Here is a 14309-nt window from a genome sequence, read left to right on the forward strand (position 1 = left end):
CTGTGTTGCAGTCTTTGCTTGTATCTTGGCCGCTTGCAACAGTTTGTATTGTCCGATGAATCCCAGCCGATCGCCATTGCCTGCGGCTGCGCAAGAGCGCTGAAGGGTTCGCTCGGTGCTGATGTCTACTGGGCGTGCGTTTGGGTGGCTGAAAATTCTCTCTACAAAGGTGGGTACCAGTGTAGATGTAAGAGGAAGGATGTTCAGGAACACGATCGCGATTTTTATGTACCCTGCTATCAACCAGGTTGATGTCCAGGGTAGGGGTTGCTTTCGACGGCCTCCCATGTGTGCAGCGGCTGAACAAATACAGAGTCGAATCAAATGTATCAAACGCAAGTCAAATCAAGAATTACATATTTGTTTGTTTGATAAATATTTTGGCATTGGTTTGTTTGATTTGTTTGGCAGTTTGTTTGATGTGATTTGATTTGAGGGCAGCGCTGGACCAGGCTCAATCTATTACGTCAGTCGCACCGACTGGAGATTTTTGCCGACTGGTGATTCCTGGCTGCATTATACGCTGGCGTGGCCACCAGAAACAAGATGACCAATATGGCACTCTAGGGTCGCCGGCCGGCAAACTCCGAGGAAGAAATGCTGTTCGTGGGAGATGGGACATATAACTTGTGGACGGGCGTGGACAAACAGGATATTGTTTGACAGTAATCGGCCTGCTTCTTCTAGCGATGCTGACCAATGTATTGACAGCTTGATAAGCTAGCCATTCCCGAGGCCTGCTCTTGTAGTAGCTTTCAAAACTATGCTACACCGTCTTCACCAGCCGCTGGAATGGTAGCCATTCAAGGCATTCTTTCTGAGATAATGATCCCAATGGCTTGCGTTGGCATCCTCGCTCTTCTTCAGACAGGGCTTCGGAACTGCTTCAGATTGGCGACGTCGTGAGAGGTATGGCGGCGCTTGAGGACGGCGTTTGCAGTCGACGTCTTCTGCTGACGTTCCCAGAGTAGATGGCGGCGGAGAGACTCGGTAAGCTCGGTAGCGAGCATGTTGCGGCGGGTGGTTCGCGGCGACAGGCCTGCTTGAGGGTGCTTGTTGGTAGGGGCAATGATGGGCTGGGCGCTGACAGGACGCATGTCCTTCATCATCAGCGGGCCCTCATCGGAATTGTTGGGAGAGGCGCCGAGCGTTATGCGCTTATTATCGAACATGAGACTGATGAGCGAGGGGCGGGAAATCAGGTTCACCTCGGGCTCGATGCGCTGGAAAAACTTCTCGTCAACGCTCGATTTGCCACTCTCTTCCGTGGAATCTTCCCAATCAGAGGAGTCGTCATCGTCAACGGCGCTCTTACCAACGTAGTCGTCGTCAGTATCTGAGTCGATAGCACAATCTGCCTCAGGCTGAGATTTGCGGCTGGTGGATGCGATACTCTCGGCGAGGACGGGCTTGGCGGGCTGGATGTCGCTCTTGGTAGAAGCGGACCCGGAAGAATCGCTGCGCTGCTCACTAGAAGAACAGGAGCCACCAAGAGCAAACTTGGCCGCTGCCTTCTTCTGGGCGACAGATTGATGGGCGGGAGCAGCCTCGGATTCGGGACTGGTGACCTCAATCTGCGAGGGCTGTGGAGACGAGTCGTGAACGGGAAGCTCAGAGGGCATGAGCGCACGCGTTTTGGTAGCTATGTTAGTCGTGGGCTCGGCCGCAGTCGGGGCTGGTGCGATGGGAGCCGTCTCCTTCTTGGGAGCAAGAGGGGAGGTAGCGGTGGGTGCGGAGAGAGGAGCAGTGTCGTTGACAATAGAAACGACAATCTTTTTCAAGTCGTCAGGGATGATGTGGTGGTTGCGCCTGCCATGGCTGCTAGTAGAGTCGGGGCGATGAATTCTGGGACGAATTCCCATAGGGGCAAACTCGCAAACAGACTCGGTGGCATCTTCGCCAAACAGTGAATCGATGCTACCAGAGAGCTGTGGGAGATCTTGGGGACACGAGGGGGGTGTCAGAGGCGAAGTGTGAGCCGTAGCGGAGGTGTAGGGTCGCTTCTCGTCGTCGACGAGCTGCTCTCGCTGCCAGACTTTCCAGATGACGTTCTCTACTCTTCTACCTTGCTCGAGTGAATCTACACAACGGGAGAAAACCGGGTGCTTGGTAAGAGAACATGTCTGGCATGGGGAAGAGGCGCGGAAAGCGCAAGGCAAGGAGGTGTTTACCAGTCCACGCAGTATCGACCTCGGAAATAGCATTGGCACCCACTGTCAATACGTGCGTGTATAATCTAGAAGGCATTGTTAAACCGTGACGGCCAAGTAGCTTGAGCAACGTGTGGGACGGTATTGACAATGGTCGACGTGGTGGTGTAGGGACGCGCAACGATGCATCTTAGTATGGTGAAGAGAAGGTCCTACAACGCAGTTCTTATTAATGCTGGAAGGAGAACATGACCGATCTACGGCGGCCAGTTCTGTTCTCGAGTACCTACATCAGTCTCGCTTGCTATGTAAGCATACTCGGACCGGCTACGATAAAGCGTTCCAAGCAAGGGGATCAGGCAGGGGTAGACTTGATAGTCTGTGGGGGACCGGGGTAATCATGACAAGCGGCTTCCTTGGCAGAAATGTTGCTGGCAATGATGACACCCCGGGCCACAACGCGGCCTGCTAACCATGCCGAGCATCTTTGCTTTGTTCAGCCCGAGCAGCGGTGGAGCCATGCATTGCGACACCATCGACTGAAGGATCAGAGGAGATGGGGGCTGAAGTTGTCAGGGCCTGCAGCATTGGCAGCGTGGCTGGCTCGCTCAGCGAAGCCAGTCAGTGTGAGAAATGACAAGCTTCCCTAGCTGGTCCTGGAATCGATGGCAGTCATTTTGCAGTTGCCAAGCCGTCGGACTATGAAGTTAATCAGGTGGCTAATTAGCGGGCACATATTTTCGCCCTGGTCACAAACCTAACGCGTACGATAACCCCTGCTCACCTTGAAGCCTCAAGCTGGAGGTCTAACACTGCCGCCGATGTACAGCGGGGTTCTCTTCTGGGGTCTGATTGAGAGGACAACATGTGAGACGGAATGTGGACACGGGGCAAATGTTAAGTTATATACACGCCCCTCCTGTACTATTCTGCACTTTTCCGCAACTTGCGTTTTTTCCTTGCTCGTACTTTTCTACAACTTGCACCTTTGTGCAATCTTATTTTAGAGTGGGTCAGAGTCACGTTATGTACAACGTTGTTTGGGCTGATCTTAGCCAGCCGGATTCACGTGGTCGTCAACTTGACTTGGCTGCTGTATCTGCATAACGAGCTCAACTCGATAATTGAAGACCTTTGACGGGCGACAATAATCTTGAGCTTTCTCGACCGGAGCCTCGTTTTTATGTCTTGCCTGCCATTTTGCATCAACTTGTTTGTGCCCTGTAACACACGACGAGCTTCCCGCTAGCTGCCCAAATGTGGGCCGAGCTGGGCTCGTCATCCTTTTTTCGCGCAACCCCGCGGACAGATAGACAGACTACAACAACCCATTTTCGCACTCCAATACCAACTTAATGCCTGAGGTGAGTCGCCTGTTTCTCTGCGCAACGATTCCTCTAACCTCGAACAGGAAGCAAGAACGAACAACGGCGAGTACGAATTTATCAAACATCACTACTTTCCCCCAGTTGGATGGGAGCGCATCATCGCATGGCGAGCAAGCACTGGGACAGCAACTCTACACAAACCGGACGGCTCGCCTGTGATCGTGAAGAAGACAGAGAGCGACAATGCTGGAGAAAAGCTGGATATGGGTACTGGTGTGCTTGTAATTGACACAGATGTATTATTGAAATAGATTGCTCGAACCATACACTCTTGTCATCGCAGCTTTCCCCGAACTGTAATCAATTGTAACTCTGACTTCCCAGTCTTGGCTTGGTTCCTTAGAACATATCTCTATGCAGCTCTCAATAGACTCGACCTGTGCTTTATGACTGCCTTTCATGCCCTGCCAGATATTTGGGCCGACAAGTGCTTCAAGCACATTTCCTTGAGATGTTGCTTCTCTCAAGGCGCGGGCCATGAAAGACGAGATTTTGATGGACAGAATAAAGTCAAGGCCGAACTGTCGTGGCACATATAGGTGCGCAGTCGTCGTCGTAACAAATCGCTCCTGAAATTCCTCTTGTCTCCTCAAAGCAGCGGCTTGAATACCGGTCGCCAAGCATCCTTGGAGCCACTGCAGGAGCTTTGCATAGTCGCATTGTACAGCGACTAGATAGCCAGATGGGCCATTAGCCGTTCCTTGGTGTTGTGCACTGGGCACGCGTGCAATCAGCTTGTGAAGTTCCACGGCACAATCATCGACAGATCCAAGCCATGATGCTCGATAATATTCGTCCTGGATTTCGAGTGACGCGAAGAATCTACCCAGTTCTACTTTTTTAGTAATGCAGGCAGCAAAGCAGTTCAAGAAAACTTACCAAATAGTGCGGCGCCGGGGTTTTCTAAGGACTTCACGTACTTGTAACTATCTGATAGCAGAGCTTTCCTCAATTCTTCTTCCGAGTCATTTGCGCAGTTTTTCTTCTTGTAGAACGTTTGTAAATCTTTCAGCGTCGTCGACAGATCCGTCACGTTCCTCGCATCTACAGTTGAGAAGTAGTGAGCGAATGGTATGAGTAGCTCTATGCGATACTCGGCATACGTCGTCAAGCGTTGTGCGGCTACTGTACGGCACATGCTCTCGTAGCGCTGGCGACGCCGGGGTGCTATGCCCATAACGCGAAAGTTAACGCCAAAGCAAAAAAGGATGCGTTGCAGAAAAGTGCAAAGTTGCAGAAAGTGCAGGTTGCAGAAAATTGCGAGGGGCAGGAGAGCCCGAAAAATGCAAGAAAAGTGAAATAACATTAAGTGGCAAAAAAATGCAGGTTGCCGAAATATGCAGGTCGCGAGGAGGGCGATTTGCAAAGCAATGTGAGTGGAGCATAAAAAAGCAAGTTGTCGAAAAGTACAGATTGTCAAAAAATGCAGGCTGCGGAAACATGTAGGTTGCTGAAAAGTGAAAATTGCAGACAACTGTGAGTGGAGTAGAGACGGGAAGGTTGCCGAAAAGTGCAGTTTGCCGAAAAGTGGAAATTGCCCGACAAGTGTGAGTGGAGCAGAGAGGTGTAGGTTGCCGAAAGTAGTGCAGCTTGCCGAAAAGTGCAGTTTGCTGAAAAGTGAAAACTGCAGACAAGTGTGAGTGGAAGAGAATGTAAGTTGCTACAACCCAAGCTAAACAGTAGCGCTAACCAAGTACGGGCGAACACTTCTCTCACCGTCATCATGTTGCGCGAGCGTGGCGCAGGTACACTCAACATCGGTCACCGAGTGCCCTTTTACTTCGTTAAAAAGCTTGGCACATTTTCATGTGGAATGATAGACTTCGTGATATGCCAAAATTACTGTGAATCCGACGCGAGTCTGCACCTCTTGTCGCCAGCCGCTGAACCCTACAAGTCGGCTTGTACCAATATGGAAGATTCAGCCCAAGCCTGCAAACATTCTCCGAGTGATGGCGCTGTAAGAATCCGTGGCCGGGCTGTAGGTCAACATCATGCTGGCTAAAGCATATGCAGGGGCGAGCTGAACACGCCAGGCTTTGTCCAGGCGTATAAAGGCGGGAAGGCGAAGCCATACACACAGTCCCAGTTAAGCGCACCTGCAAACGGTTCCTCTACGCATAATGCCTGATAATATTACGGACAAAAGTAGGTGTTCTGCTTACTGACTGGGCTCTACTAATCCTGCTGCTAGGCCCTACCCAAGGTGATGGTGCCACAACCGCGATTGCATCTATCGAGCCACCAGCACACGAAGTCCCTTCTGTTGGAGTTATTTACCTCCACGAAGTCCCTGTTGGTAAAGTTGTCAACTTGAGCGACCTCGAAAGAAAAGACGCAGAGCGCTCTACGGCTGAGAACAACAAGTCCGAAGATGCAGGTGGAGGCATGAGCAAGAACTAGTTGGAATCTTTAAAATTAGCCCAACAATTAGACCGAAATGGACATCAGAAAGACGGAACGTGTCATTGTTTGCCTCAAAAAAATGCTGCTTGTAATGATGCATTTACCGGTTTGAAAAGCGCTGGAAGTGAACGAACATGTAGTGATCGTCAGGTAGCTCCAAATCTCTGCCAAAGACAAGCGCTTGGCTGCTTGACCAAGACAAACTTTGACCTGAAACTATAATTTTGCGACTCCCTTTGAAGTAAGCGATGGCTACGCACCGTACAGGGCCGAAGTTATCGTCAGCACGACAGCCTGACCCTTTACCTCTCAGCTTCACAAGACATGGAGCTTGAACTGGCTCGCCGAGATCAGCACCCGATTTCTTGAGGTTCTTGAGGTACTTGACGGCCTTCGTCTGGAATTCTGCACAAGCGCGATACCGATTTCCTTCCGTGTTGTGCTCCATCATCATGACAGTTTCTTCTTGTGCTTTATCGTGTAGTTCCATCAATAGACTTTGTTCCGGTGAAAGCTCGGTTTTGGTGCTCTCGTGTGATGGGTATAGTTCCACGAGATATGGAGAAAAGCTTTGTATGGCGCCCGGCAATGCTTTTTCAATGGCATCATCTCTGCTCCACCAATTAGTTACTATGGTTTCGAGCTATAGAGCTCTCGTATTCATCTTACTCGAGACGACACAAGAGACGCAGCAAGTTGCCTGGCCTGAGCGGCTCGTACGCCTGGCAGTTGATTGGTTCAACCAGGCGAAGCTGATTTTTCAGTCTGATCTGGTCGTGTTTGGTGAAAGGCTTCTCATCCGTGAAGTTGTTAGTAAACATTCATAAATGGTAATCAGGACTTACTGAACAGTCCAGCAGCGTAAATTCTGTTCCCGACGTGCTCTTCCAATTCTATCAAGAGCTGAAACGTTTCCATAATAGACGTTCTCTTGGCTGCAATTGTGGAAAGTGCCAGATGTCCCGGCAGAAACAAACGCAACTTTTTATCGGCCTCGCCTGCCAATGGAATTGCAATATCTACCACCATAAACACGATGCGGGTGAGAAACTCCGAAGGGTAGCTAGGGGCCTTTGAGACCTGGTCTTCGTCTCGAGCTCGCATTGGTGGTGGCCCCAATTCCAGTAGGTCTCTGCAGCGCTTGATAAAGTCATCTATAGAATCGCGTGTATTTTCCGGCAAGCGAACTCTGCCAATCCATACTAGGAAGTTGCCCGCGACCTCGACGTCTTCTTCGTCCGGCAGATAGAATCGCCTCACCTTGCTCGAGGGGCTGGCCGAGACCGAGGATACAGTCTGCGTAGACCTACTTCCCCTCTGCAGTACAAAATCTTTCTCGGTCAGTATCGAGAAGGGCCGATCCATCGCTCAAGCGTTTCCGTGCTTTGGGCCGTGCGGCGTTTTTTGCGGTGCCAAAGGGAAGCTTAGCGACCCCGGCTCTACCCCACCTCATGCGGGGCCGCAACACTTGAGAGGCGCGGCACGAGTTCATGGTAGATCTGCAAACGGCAGCTGTTCGGCGCTCCAGAAAAATAAACAATTATATCGGCTGATTAATACACAGCTAAAACTTTCTTTATTCTGGCAGTCAATAGCAGAGAGGACCCGTGCCAGCTCGCTGACATCTAACGCCGTGCCGCAGCACACAGCCGCCGTCGTACTTGCTCCTCTATACACGGCTCCCTCCACCACTCCCATGAGCATGCAGCCTATGCAACCATCGAACGACTGTGATTGTCTTGATGCAGTTTCTTGGAGTAGAGCTCCGTACAATATGCCACGCTGAGGAACCCAAGTATGGTAGGACGGTCCAGCTCACAGATTGTACGTTCGGTAATCCCATTACAACAATAAATGCGAGTATGAGGAACATTTGACAAAGTGCGAGTACGCACACATCATGAGGCAGGCGGCGGCCACCTTCCACGTTGATTGAAGACCATCATAGAAATAGCAACAACCCAATGGCGTTCAGAATGCAACCAATACCGATCAAGATGTTTGTCAAACGGCTGTAAAGCCCGAGAAGCGCAAGTAAAGACTCCGCAAGCGAGAGTGAACACCCGGCAACGGGCAGAAGAGGGTATCCCAGCAACGCATCGCACCAATACTTTTTCACTCCGTCATACGCCGTCCAAGACAGAACCGTCTGCGCTCACGTTAGTGCCGCAAGGGAGGAGATGAATTGGGGATGTACCTCGCTAGATAATCCAAGAACCATTGGGAAGCCTTCTGTACACCGTTCTGTCCTCTCTGACCACGTCAGAAAGAGTGGAAGCAGAGCCAGTAGCGAAAGCACGGCGACGGTCCCGAGTACACGAACCAGTGAATAGGAGTCTATCAGCGGCTTCACGCCGGTCTGCTGTTTATTATGTGCCCTCGCTTTTGCCCACGCTGCCCATCCCGCCAGCGGGCATTGGCCGGCGTTTAAGACGAGAAAAGAGACGATGCCCAAGAGTTGAGATGTTCATTCCATACTGAAACCGAGGTTGAGAATATGTAGAGAGTTGGTGTCTCGATGAAACTCGCAAGGAGAGGTAGATGTCATGCTGCGTTAGTATTGAACTGACGCTTAGTCCAGCTAACGCCTCATGGTGTAGCCGAGATACATGTCTTATCTGCTTCCCCTGGGTTCCACTCTTTGCAATAAAGGAATAGTGCAAGGGATGTCAGCGGGGTCATGGCCAAGGTGCCAAACGAAGTACCTCTGGTGAGGTCAAAGGCCGCGGAACCGTGGACCCTAGTTGTATAGACTTGCATGAAGAAGTACAGCGCTCGTTCCGGGCACGAGGGTTGCAGATACTGCGCCAACCAGAGTGAGATGCGCCTCGAACACAGGGGGTGCCACGGCCCGGCAAGCCGAGTAGTGGCTTGTTCAGCTAGGATTTGTCCGTCGACTACGCGTCGCTCAGGCGTGGGTGGTATGATAGCTCGCATTCGTTCTGTAGGCAGCTGTCACAGTACGACAATCACTAGCAAGGGGTCGCGATGTATTCCTTTCAAGACGTCGGGTGCAGGAAACGGTCCGGCATGGCCTGGTGGCGCCGGGGGGCCAGCAGACTCCGCTGATGTCCCAATTACTGAATAGTACCTCACCAAGCTTCGTCTCCTACGGGTACCCCTAGGTCTCACGCCGAGGCCGGCTGGTCTCAGCCTACTTAGACGTGCAGTGCGGCGTCCAATGAATTTTCACTTGCACTAGTGAATGCGCCGAGGGTGTCTGCACAAAATCGCCATGGCGCGGGGTTAAGGATGTGATGTAATTTTTGGTTGTGTAGCTTTGCTTCTGTCATGCAAGTTCAATCTGTCTAGAGAAGATATGCGCCTGGGACTGCCCAAGTCTTCTGTCATAGTCATGTCTACTAGCTGCTGATAATTTCGGCGTATAGGGACGAGACGGCTGGCGGACACAGCCACAACACGAAATCCCACCTTTCCGTTATCAGAGATTGTGGATACTCCAGAACATGGCGCCGCGCCACGTTCCACAGAGGAAACACAAATTTCGGCTGTACGCGTGCCACGCCCCCCGCACTCCACCACAGAGTGTGGGGGCGTGGCACAAGTGCCTGCCATAATAGGACCTTAGCCATCTGAACAGTGACTATCACCCTAGGACATCTGCACCCCTCCTCAGCCGCTGACACCCTCTTCAGGCCAGAGATTTAAGCAGGCATCACAAAAGAGGCATACACAAAGAGCCAGACAAATTCTCCCGCGATGGCCGCCGCTGTGAATCCTGCTGCAAGGCTCTAAAGTATGAGCATCTCTCTCACCCACGCGCCCCCCCGCCAACGAAAGTTCGGGCTACTCCTCCTCCTCCTCCGACGTATGTAGGTGATGCTTCTCGCGCTCCTACCCAACCTGCCATGTCTAGGCCCGTCTGCGCCGTTGCGCCCGGCCTGTCCACCCATCAGGGCGACGCCTTCTTCCCCGAATTGAGCCAGCATATATATCAATCAGACATGCAAAACGTCGACTACTCTTCTGATTCGCAGCAACATGCCATAACCCAGCGCAGCCACTCCACTCGGCGGGCTTCACCCGTTGCTGAGCACGGCAATCCGGGCGCCACTGCCATGAGCACCAACGTCCAGAGCAGCACCGTCGCGATGGCCTTTTTCAACCACGGCATGGTCACACCAGGCCAGAGCCCTAGCTTCATCGATGGGCAGATCGTGAGCGATCACATACCTCCAGCTCCGTGGGACACAGGTATGTCTGTCAAATCTGCTACCTGTGCAGATTCATGCCCCCTTTTATTCCCTCAATTGGACTTCCCGTGCGGCTGTCCATGAGCAGCTTCAATCGATCCGCCAGGCGTTGTCACCCGCCCCCTTCTCCCGCAAGCTGGTTTGATCTGGCTTCATTGATTGACGACTGCAAACTCGCAAGGCACGCACGTGGAAAGTTGGCCTGTCTGCCTTCCGCAGCCAACGGCTGTTCCCTGCCACGGAGAGGCCCTACTAATAATATGAAGCTGATTACTCTTGTTGCAGGATTCGCTCTAGATTCCGCCGACATTTCTGCCACGGTTTATTCGCAGCCGCAGCATGTTATCTTTGCTGTCGAAGGAGGGCAACAGTTATTGCAACCTGCGCCTGCGCCCCCTCCCTCGTTACAATTGCAGTCTTTTCTGCAGTCGCAACCTACGCCTCAGCTACGGCTTGCTCCGCGACCACTTCAAACACAGCCGGCCCGCGGTCTATCACCAAAACCCGAACCCAACCACCAAGTACAGCGCCGGCGAGAGCCCCGTGACATTACCATCCCATTCATGACTGTATCGGCTCATTTGGCCGCAAACAACTTCAGACATTTTCTCGGCCGTCCGATGGTAGAGTCAATGGTTATGTCAAATTCTCCTGGCCCCGCGAAGAAGACAAACGGTCATCAACAACTGTGGAAGTGGCAAGTATTGATTATATCGGCGATTTATCCTCAGCCGTTGCTGCTACACAGACATCGAGCCAAGGATTTAAGCGATCGCTGCAGCGTCGATGTTTTGCATCACCGGCCTCCACCAGCACTCTCTTGGCAGGAAACGACTCACCCTATCGAGCAGCATCAACCTTGCCGCCGTCCCAAATCGGCGCATATCTTCAATTTCCGACAGCAAGCTTACGATCATATTGTCAGAATGATACCACCAAGGTCCCGCAACTCCCGTCACAATTCGGACATTATGTGGCGATGGACAACATGGGCAGAAAGCTGTTCGGTTTTTGTAAGTTCTGCTGTCGCCATATCTCGCTGGATATCTGCGCTAACTGTTACTTTACAGACATCCACAACTGGTGTCCCGGGCGAAGTGTGTTAAACAAACCAACCTGTGGTTGACTGAATTCGCCAGCATGCAACATCCCGCTGTTGTAGCCGCTATACAGTCCCTCGCTGGTATTTATGTTCATGATTATCTGTCATGTGTCATTGTACAGGGTCAAGTCAACGAAAGATTTGCCATCGCCAAAGCCCGGTTCCGCGAGCTGCTCCAGGCAGGCAATTTAGACGAAAGCGAGTCTGTCGAGCTAGTCACCTTGGCGTCATTGCTCTCTATGCAGGATGTGGTTCTCACGGAGTGCAGGCTCCGAAAACCCCACTGCCCTCGCTGGTTGATGGGATTCAGTGAGGCGGAGAAAGTGCTGCAGCGGACGGATCCAGGCTCTCGTTTTTACGAAGAGTCATATGTCCAGGTCTCTGCCCTACGCCTATCGCAATCAGTCATCGTTGCTAAAGCTGTCGTTTTGGCTCAGCTGATGATGCCCCTCCCGCCTCTCGCTACCTTCAACCCCGTTGCCGAAGAATCTAGATTCGGATATCTGTTGTCCGGTACAGAAGAAGGCATGTGTGAAATCCACGGCGGGTGTGGGTTCTCGAGACGTCTGCTGCACATCTTCAGCCAGGTGACCTACTGTGCCACACTCATGCTCCAAGATGGCGAAACGCCCATCATCCCAGAGACTGCCGATATGCTCCGCTACCAGCTTCTGGACCTTAAGCAGTGGAGTGGAGAGTATGATATCTAGGCCAACGCTAAGACTAGACCGCATCCGATTGAAAGGATTCGCCGGGCGAGCAAGGACCACGTTGTTGAAAATGCGAAAGAGATGACTGAGGTGACGGCGGAAGCGTAGAAACTGGCTGGAATAGTCTATATGCTGTGCCGCCTGTCCAGGTAAGTACGTACTCTTGCGCCTCTGCCTCTTGCATCAAAACATGCTGACCTTTGCTTAGAATTCCACGAAACCACCAGATGGTCATTGAAAACTTAGCCGACTTAGCCAAGTGCATTTCTATTATGCCAACGTCAGGCTTTTTATTTACGGCTCAAGCCCCGCTCCTGCCGGTCTTCTTCCTCGGGCTACTAGCCACTGTAGAAGAACATGTTCGAGTCGCGAATGCCTGGTTTCAGGAAGTCATTGAAACCCCTGTTCGCAGTGTAAGTTTGAACATTCACAAGAGAAAACATGCTCCTCCATTCAATGCTAGTTGCTAATTAACTTTCTGCGACAGAGCGTGCCGCCACTTTACGAAAGTCTAAAACGTATTCAGAGCTGGATGGGCAAGAAAATCCCAGTGCCCACGCCAAACACGAAACTGCCCTGCGCCATTGCCGAGAGGCAAGCCTGGTGGGAGCGTATGGTGCATCAGGTTCAAGAAAGAGGGAGAGAAGTCCTCTGCCTGACATGAGGAGCAGTGCACGCGGCACAATGTGACAGAGCTCTAATCTATGAGAGAGGGATAATGGCGCCCGTATACTACCAAGCAATAGATAGTTATAAGACCGAGAAAGAAGGAAACCACTATTTTACGGTTGTTCCTGTAAAAAGAAACTACTAGGCCGTGGTTGTGTAAATGTTCGGCGTTGGATCAACTCGACTTGTGAAACTATCCAGAAGGAATACCTCTTGGTCGGAATTTTGAAGCCAAGACGATAATCTGGACGGAAGATAGTGCACAAGCCAGTCAACAGAGCATATCGGTGATGATATCGGGCTAGGTCCACAGGAGTACTTGACATGTTTGGGTCCTGGTAGAACTGCTAGACCGCGCAAACACATCCGACCTTGGCTGCTACCACACCGCCAGTCGCACCCTTGTTGGCAATGACTCTGGGGGATATACCCGAGGCAAGCCGTCCCAGCCAGTGGTTGCGTGGCGTGTGATGGACCAGCCAGCATGACTTTTGCTCACAACTAGTCGCCTTGGTGGCCCCTTGAGAGAGATCGACACCAATCCAAGCCCGTCCACGACCATTGCAGCATGGTAGTAGCCCGCTGGATCGGTGCAAGGCAAGGGGCACGAATTTCACCGCTGTGATGGCGGGCTGACCTGCGGGCTGACCTGCAGGCTGACCTGGGATTCCCGGTCATGCATAGTAACACGGACACTCAATGAGCGGCAGTGCGTCCAAGAGTGATCAGTACTGCTGGCTCTCGTATGCCGGCAGGTGAGAAGTCGATATAGGGGCGTTCTGGCAAACCAGTAGCGTGGTTGCAAGGGCACTGAAACGCTATCAGACAGGCGTCGACTCGTGCTTACTTCGGGATCTCTCTGGCGCCGCCCGCCTGCCTCAAAGAGGAACACTAACCAAACGATGCTGCACCCCCCTTCTTCCTTCTTCCCATCGTCTGTCGCAGTGAGAGCGGGTCAGTACCAATTTGCGCCGTCTCAAATGAGTTCCACAAGACATCGACTATTGCAAGACGCGTGACGCACAGCACCGGTGCGGCAAGGCTCGCATGTACGGAAGCAGAACCTACTCCACGTTGGTCCTGGCACCCACAGGCCGCCACTTATCCCACACACACACCTTTCGTGACTTCTGAGCTTGTGTGCGGTACGGCGTGGCCGGAGTGCTGCCGCTCAGCTAGCCCACTCCGCTGATGGCGAACTGGTACCTTTGCCCTTGTCTACCCACAGGTACTTCTGCAGGAAGAGGTTCATCTCACGCCAAGGGACGCTGATCTGCTCTGTGGACCCGTCACGAATATTCAATATGATCGGGGGCAACGTACCATTGCGCGCGGCACAATGCCCTCGATTTGGAAGCCGCCACATAACCCACACAACCTTCTCGGACCGTGTATGTACGGCCTGGCAAGGTGCTGGCTCAGCTATTCCATTTCATTCACAGCGAGTTGGTAATTTCCCCCCGTCTGTGCATGGGTACTACACTGTCGTTAATCTGTAGTCAGGCTGGCAGCCCTGTATGGCCACAGAGGGCATGTCCCCCCCTCGCGCGTAGGTACTGGTACCTGAGTACGCGGGAAGAAGGCGGAGAGGCGGTCTCTGAACATGCCTTATTCCTACTATGGAAGGTAAGGCCGTGATTTCGAGTTTTGCCAAAAACCCAATGTGAGCG

General features: G+C 52.2%; 3 protein-coding genes across 3 annotated transcripts; 2 read left to right on the forward strand and 1 right to left on the reverse strand.

The window, feature by feature from the left end:
• Positions 1-863: 863 nt before the first annotated feature.
• Positions 864-2247, reverse strand: ISF_09871 (hypothetical protein; the record flags this gene model as incomplete). Its single annotated transcript, XM_018853471.1, has 2 exons — positions 864-2080; positions 2172-2247. The coding sequence occupies 2 exons, from the start codon at positions 2245-2247 to the stop codon at positions 864-866; spliced, it is 1293 nt and encodes a 430-aa protein (XP_018699338.1).
• Positions 2248-5661: 3414 nt separating this feature from the next.
• ISF_09872 (hypothetical protein) lies at positions 5662-5941 on the forward strand (the record flags this gene model as incomplete). The annotated part of the gene is made up of 2 exons (XM_018853472.1): positions 5662-5686; positions 5733-5941. 2 exons carry the CDS (start codon positions 5662-5664, stop codon positions 5939-5941), a joined length of 234 nt encoding a protein of 77 aa, XP_018699339.1.
• Positions 5942-9813: 3872 nt separating this feature from the next.
• Positions 9814-12634, forward strand: ISF_09873 (hypothetical protein; the record flags this gene model as incomplete). The annotated part of the gene is made up of 6 exons (XM_018853473.1): positions 9814-10159; positions 10444-11171; positions 11229-11255; positions 11383-11957; positions 12179-12383; positions 12458-12634. 6 exons carry the CDS (start codon positions 9814-9816, stop codon positions 12632-12634), a joined length of 2058 nt encoding a protein of 685 aa, XP_018699340.1.
• Positions 12635-14309: the final 1675 nt, after the last annotated feature.

Source organism: Cordyceps fumosorosea (assembly GCF_001636725.1).
Source record: "Cordyceps fumosorosea ARSEF 2679 chromosome Unknown scaffold_88, whole genome shotgun sequence".
In the NCBI taxonomy this organism is placed as follows: domain Eukaryota; kingdom Fungi; phylum Ascomycota; class Sordariomycetes; order Hypocreales; family Cordycipitaceae; genus Cordyceps; species Cordyceps fumosorosea.